Source organism: Phoenix dactylifera, chromosome 1 (genome assembly GCF_009389715.1).
Source record: "Phoenix dactylifera cultivar Barhee BC4 chromosome 1, palm_55x_up_171113_PBpolish2nd_filt_p, whole genome shotgun sequence".
NCBI lineage: Eukaryota > Viridiplantae > Streptophyta > Magnoliopsida > Arecales > Arecaceae > Phoenix > Phoenix dactylifera.
In genome coordinates, this window is record NC_052392.1 from 5,160,583 (window position 1) to 5,166,666 (window position 6,084).

The 6,084-nt window shown below is 39.4% G+C and overlaps 1 protein-coding gene across 1 annotated transcript; it reads left to right on the forward strand.

Moving 5' to 3' along the window:
• Positions 1-215: 215 nt before the first annotated feature.
• On the forward strand, positions 216-5,685 carry LOC120110226 (probable mannitol dehydrogenase). The gene is made up of 5 exons (XM_039124573.1): positions 216-481; positions 3,357-3,470; positions 4,393-4,906; positions 4,989-5,142; positions 5,243-5,685. The coding sequence occupies exons 1-5, from the start codon at positions 357-359 to the stop codon at positions 5,443-5,445; spliced, it is 1,110 nt and encodes a 369-aa protein (XP_038980501.1). The 5' UTR covers positions 216-356; the 3' UTR covers positions 5,446-5,685.
• The last annotated feature ends 399 nt before the right edge of the window (positions 5,686-6,084 follow it).

The window sequence follows — 6,084 nt, forward strand, 5'->3', positions numbered from 1 at the left end:
TTCGTTGAAAAAACTTTCATATAAAATATGAAAATGAAAATATAACTTTTCTATCTTTCATATTTGAAAACGCTAAATAAATAAGAGGTATCTCGTTACTTTTCTGTGACCACACTTTCCTCTCTTCTTTTTTCTGGAATCAAACGAGCCCTTATGTCATCACTTATGTCATCAGCCATACTCCCCTTTCTATATAATGCTGGTCGCCTCCAAGCCTTTAGCGATACTTGAAGACCAGAAGCCCCTCTTCCTCCGCTTACTCCGAATCTTTTCGTACTCTCTTTCTCTCGTTCCTTCCTTTCCCCATTGTTTCCATCACACTCTCTCTGCCCGGGTCGCCGAGGAAACGAAAAGAAATGGGGTCGGTGACGGAGGAGAACGGAGTGAAGGCATCGCCGGAAACGCAGCACCCCCGGAAGGCCTTCGGGTGGGCGGCCAGAGATAACTCCGGCGTCCTCTCTCCCTTCTCCTTCTCTCGAAGGTACCATTCTTTTTCTCTTCCGTCTCCTCTTTTTTAAGAACACATGAGCTAAAACTTAGAATCCTAGCTCCTTTTTGTTTCTTCTTTGTTATTTTAGTTTATTTTCTTAATGTTATAGAAAACCCCATGGGATTCTTTCTTTCTTTCTCCCTCTCAAGTATTCCTGGCGTCATTTCTTTAGATTTGCATCGATTTTGTTCTTTCTACCGATTTTTCTATTATTTTATTTGTGTCCAAGGATAGATGGTACGAGATTCTTTCTTTATATTATTTATGTTATTCTAGACAATTTTATTGATATCGTTTTTAAGGTGGAAAATAATGGAAATATTCTTAAAATAAAGCAAAGCTTGGAGAAAAAGATTTATTGGGGCTCCTTTGTTCTTCTTATTCTTTAATATTTTCATATTTATATTTTTTATATTTCTTTTTCGAATTTTCGTGGGAGTTGAGGCCCAAAGAGAGTTCGCTAGATAGTTTTGGTCGCTTCTTGTACCTTTTTGGACGAAAAGAGACGGACCTCTCGTGGGATACCCGGTTTTCGTTGTTTATTTGAGGTCAAAATGCCAACTTTGTCCTTGTGCGAAAGTGACGGCGGAGAAAAATAAAAAACTGTTGCATTATTTTTATTTATTTATTTTTGCTAAAATAGAAGTTTACCGATATTTAATAAAATAAAAAAAACAACAAATTTTGGAGTACTCCAGATAATTACCATCTCCGACCCACTAGATAGTTCGAAGTGGTAGGATATAAAAAGCCATCCAATCTGCGGCTCTATTAGGCTGCCTGAATAATATTTATTATTTTATTATTTTTATTTTTGAATAGAAAAGCTTTTCTCATGTTTACTTGTTTTGCACATGGATCCCTTGTCTGAAAAAATTGCAATCAAATCCCTTGCCATCCTCCGTCAGACACTGGAAAGATCTAAAGTAAAAGCATGGTGGGGGCCACGAATGCGACTAAGGTGGTTGCAACTCATAACAATTGTGAAATAATAATTGAATAACCAAAAAGGAAGTTACCTTTTTCCCTTTCAAATAATAATTATTGCAATTACTTAGATCATAGAACCATATTTATTATGATATAAATTTAAAATATTATTGTTTCTTTTGATGCTGAAGGAGGGGCACGTATCATTTGGGAGCACTAAGCTGCACTCATATAAGTAAATCATCAATAAACTAAATTATTATATATATATATATATATATATATATATATATTTAAGTGCTAACAATATTTCTCAGAAAGCTGATGCTGAACAGAAAGATAACTGGATGTTGGAATGCATCAATGTCTTTTGTGGGAGAATTGCAATTTCTTTCCCTTAACTATTCTTTGTTATTAGAAACTTGAATTGCCATTATTGATTTTAATGATGAATGAGACCAGTGTTAATTTAGATATATGGCTATACTTTTTTCTATTTATAAATTTGGTCATTTATTTAAAGGATAAAAGGAAAGAAACCAAAGAGCTTTCAATGAAGGTTAAGTTTGCTGTTAATAAGATCAATCAGAAAATGCTGACATGAAGGGAGAAAGGTTGATGCTAATAGTTAGATTATCCATTGAAAGTTAAAACTGCCCTTCTCTTTGGCTACTCAGCGAGAGGAATCTTTATTGTAGAACGGTGGAGCAACCTCCCACCATTGTTTGTTGAGAAGTCATTATCCCTTCTCCTTTTACATGAGAGCAGCAATAATTTCTTGATGGATATATATTTTGATTCCTTTGTCATCTTGAAATCTAGAAATACTGCATAATGACTCCGACATCTATTTCCTGGCTGTTATGGTTGGGACATCTATTTAAGATTCCTTTGTTGGTGTTACACCCAGTTTATAAACCTCTTTTCAACCTACTCCTCGACCTGCCCGCTTGTTATGTTTATGACCAAGGTCTGAGGTCTATTTGGACCTGATTTTATCTTTTCCTTGTTGGCTCTTTTCTTGTGAACAAGCTTGACCAAAACCTGCACTATTGATCAACAACATAATTTGATCCCAACATAATTTGATTAAATTGCACTGTCCATACCAAGGAGTCAAGTTCTGGCGGGACGTCCCGCGGGACACCGAGATGGGGTACCATCTCGTGCGTTGGGACAGAACCGTCTCACCATCGTCTCGGCATCCTGATCGGCACGTCTTGGGATATCCCTTGGAATGGGGTGGAATAGTGTCACGTCCCGTTCCACGAGAAAACTGGGATAGCCCTATTTCACGGAATTTAAATCTTTGATCCACACTCTCTTTTATAACAATATGACACCTAAATTTGTTATCTGCATTGACTGCTTGGCTGATTCGTCAATAGCCAGGTTGGATTCAATCCTTTATCTGAGAGGGACCAATGGTATAAGGAGAATTACTCTGTTTCACGTGGTAGCTGCAGTGTTCTGAATGCACCATTAATGCATTCTGTCCTGACTGTATTTAACGTTCAACTACCACATGGATAGCTTCTACTGGTGTTCCTTGTGTTGTCCGTGATCTTTCAGGACCACAGTTCCGCTGTCCCGTTTCTTGGTTCAGTTTGCTAGGTTTCAATACCATAGCCCAGTCGAATAATATATTGTTTGGAACCATGGTACAAAGCAAGAGCTAGCACTGAAGAAAGTGAATGCATGGGTAGTTTGCCTTCTAAAATAAAATTATTAAGGGGAAGTCATCTGATGAAACATGGGTAGTTTGCCTCGTGCTTAGATAACTGGCTAAGCATCTGGATATTGTTGGAATCTAATAATTATGATCTTATATTGTTTTTGTGATTGTCCGTGATTCCTGCGGTAGTTAACTGAAATCCTTTAACATTTCTTGCCTGTGAATAAATGACTAATAGCAGGACAATTTACTGGCCTACAGGAACAATGGAGACGACGATGTCACCATAAAGATACTATACTGTGGGATCTGCCACTCAGACCTTCATAGCATAAAGAATGATTGGACAAATACCATCTACCCGATTGTCCCAGGGTATGTACCTCTGAACACAAACAAACGTTTTTATCCATAATGCAACCTTTCTCTAATACTCATTTAGATGAGTTTAAAGAAAATTGAAAATTCATATTTTGATTATTTTTGCTGAAAAACAGCGTTCTCTTTCAATGATACAGTTGCATGCTGTAATTTACTTGTTACTAGCAGGAAGTTTCTATGCATGGTGCTGCGCCCGCTTCAGAATCTTAGGAAAATTGCTCCTCTACCTGCTTCCTAAACACTTCCAATTCTATTTTTTTTTTTCGAGAGACCTGCTTTTGCGCACCCGCATATGCAACTAAATCTGCTCCCGCACCCAACCCAGTTTCTGGTAACTAAGCTTTACGTGATCTGCTTTCTTTTATTCAATGGTATGATCAGAGTCGATTTTATTTACAATACGACACAATTATTGCATGACTTGTCAGCATTGGAGACTCACCATAGCCATTGCATATCAATGGCCACCAAAAGACTTTTGAATGCTTGCCACATAAAATAGGACCTGGAGTAAAATCTTTTAGCTTTTGCAAAATTTTGTTAGCATAATAAAATCTCTTATATCAATTGCTTATGCATGTGCTAGCTAATAATTATCTCAAGAATCTGGTTGACTGCACCTGTAAATGTTAAATGTGGAAATCTGGCCTACAAACTGTGGCAAGTGCTCGTTCGTAATGATGTCATGGTCTGTCATGGTTTTCATCTTACTATTGCTATTGCAATCATTCCTGCGCATGGAGTATCAGTGCATTCATCCTTAGGGGAAACAGAAATTTTCAATATTGCTTCACTCTCAACATCATTCACACGAGCACAAAAAAATATTCACCATTGCACAAAGCAACCATTTGATAGACAGCACCCATATACCCGAAAGCACATGAAGATTCACCAAAAAGAAGTAACTTTGCAGGCATGAGATTGTTGGCGCCGTTACTGAAGTGGGGAGCAATGTACGTAAGTTCAAGGTTGGAGACAAGGTGGGAGTGGGCTGCTTGGTTAATTCTTGCCGTTCCTGTGACGGCTGCAAACAAGGTTTCGAGAACTACTGTCCCAGAATGATACTTACGTACAATTCCGTCGACGCTGATGGAACAATGACCTATGGAGGGTACTCTGACATGGTAGTCGTCAACGAGCATTTCGTTGTGCGGATCCCCGACACCATGCCCCTAGACAAGTGTGCCCCACTGCTTTGTGCTGGCATCACTGTATACAGCCCATTGAAGTATTTTGGACTCAATGAGCCAGGGAAGCATCTTGGGGTGGTCGGGCTCGGAGGGCTCGGCCATGTAGCTGTGAAGTTTGCCAAGGCATTTGGAGTGAAGGTCACAGTGATTAGCTCGTCCCCGAGGAAGGAGAAGGAAGCAATTGAACGTTTGGGAGCTGATGCTTTCATGGTCAGCAGCAACCCTGAGCAGATGCAGGTAAAATAGAGCAATTCCAACTACAAAATCCACAGCCACCAACCCTTGTATCTTACTCTTGTATGTTTTCTTGTCCTGTTAGGCTGCCATGGGCACGATGGATGGTATTATCAATACAGTGTCTGCGGTCCATTCCCTCATGCCACTACTCTTTCTGCTGAAGACCCGTGGGAAGATGATCATGGTGGGTGCTCCAGACAAGCCCCTGGAGCTACCAGTTTTCTCTTTGATCATGGGTAAGTAAAGTGCTGTTTCTTAAATGTGCTGTAAGATTGGTGTTTCCTATGTTTTACTTGATGGTGTTTTGATGAAATGAATTGCTGGATCTGCCTATAGGTGGGAAAATTGTGGCGGGCAGTTGCATCGGAGGAATGCAGGATACCCAGGAGATGTTGGACTTTGCTGCAAAGCACAATGTAACAGCAGACATCGAGCTCATTGGTATGGACTACGTGAACAAGGCGATGGAGAGACTTGCAAAGGCAGATGTCAGATATCGATTTGTCATTGACATCGCCAACACCTTGACCGCTGCTTAGATTTGGGGTTGCAACGATAGCTATATCCCATTATTCAGGACTTTCTGGTTGCTATCGTAGTGTTCTTTCCATGTAGTTGGATTGTTGTTGGTCATTCTATCCTATGTTTGCCTTACTACATCATGTCCTTATCATCTGAGATTTTGGGAGAAGCTGCTGTTTGATGGTCGTTGCTTTATAATGTGAGGTTCTGTTCTTAGTACATTGAGAATTTAATAATATATGGTGTGTCGCTCAACATATGCTTGATGGATTCCACATGCTCTAACCTGTTATTAGATGTCGAGCGAGCAGATTATTACATAATTGCATGAATGAGGAGCGTTCTTTATTGTTTAATGCGACGTAATGGATTTTCCTTCACAATGTTGGTTATTCTCACTTTGCTTTGACATTTTCGTATGTTCTTGACTAAGAAAGTGAATTTGTCGCTGGGGGAAAGCAAAAGAAATTTTGGTTAGTCTTCCTTTCGGAAGAGTTGGCTATTTATGTTATACAATCATACAAACAGTCCATGCAGCAGGTGCGACGTAAATCATGAACATGATGAACAAAAGCACTGCAACTAAAACTTTCAGAATTGCTGTCATGGAGTTTGCAGCAGAGCCTTCCATTCTGTCACCTGCTTGTCAGGAGTGG

Excerpts from the sequence above, each read along its gene's own strand:
- LOC120110226 (XM_039124573.1), top strand. The coding sequence starts at position 357 with ATGGGGTCGGTGACGGAGGAGAACGGAGTGAAGGCATCGCCGGAAACG. Across the intron at positions 482-3,356 it reads CCCTTCTCCTTCTCTCGAAG|GAACAATGGAGACGACGATG; the intron begins GTACCATTCTTT and ends ACTGGCCTACAG. Across the intron at positions 4,907-4,988 it reads GCAACCCTGAGCAGATGCAG|GCTGCCATGGGCACGATGGA; the intron begins GTAAAATAGAGC and ends TTGTCCTGTTAG.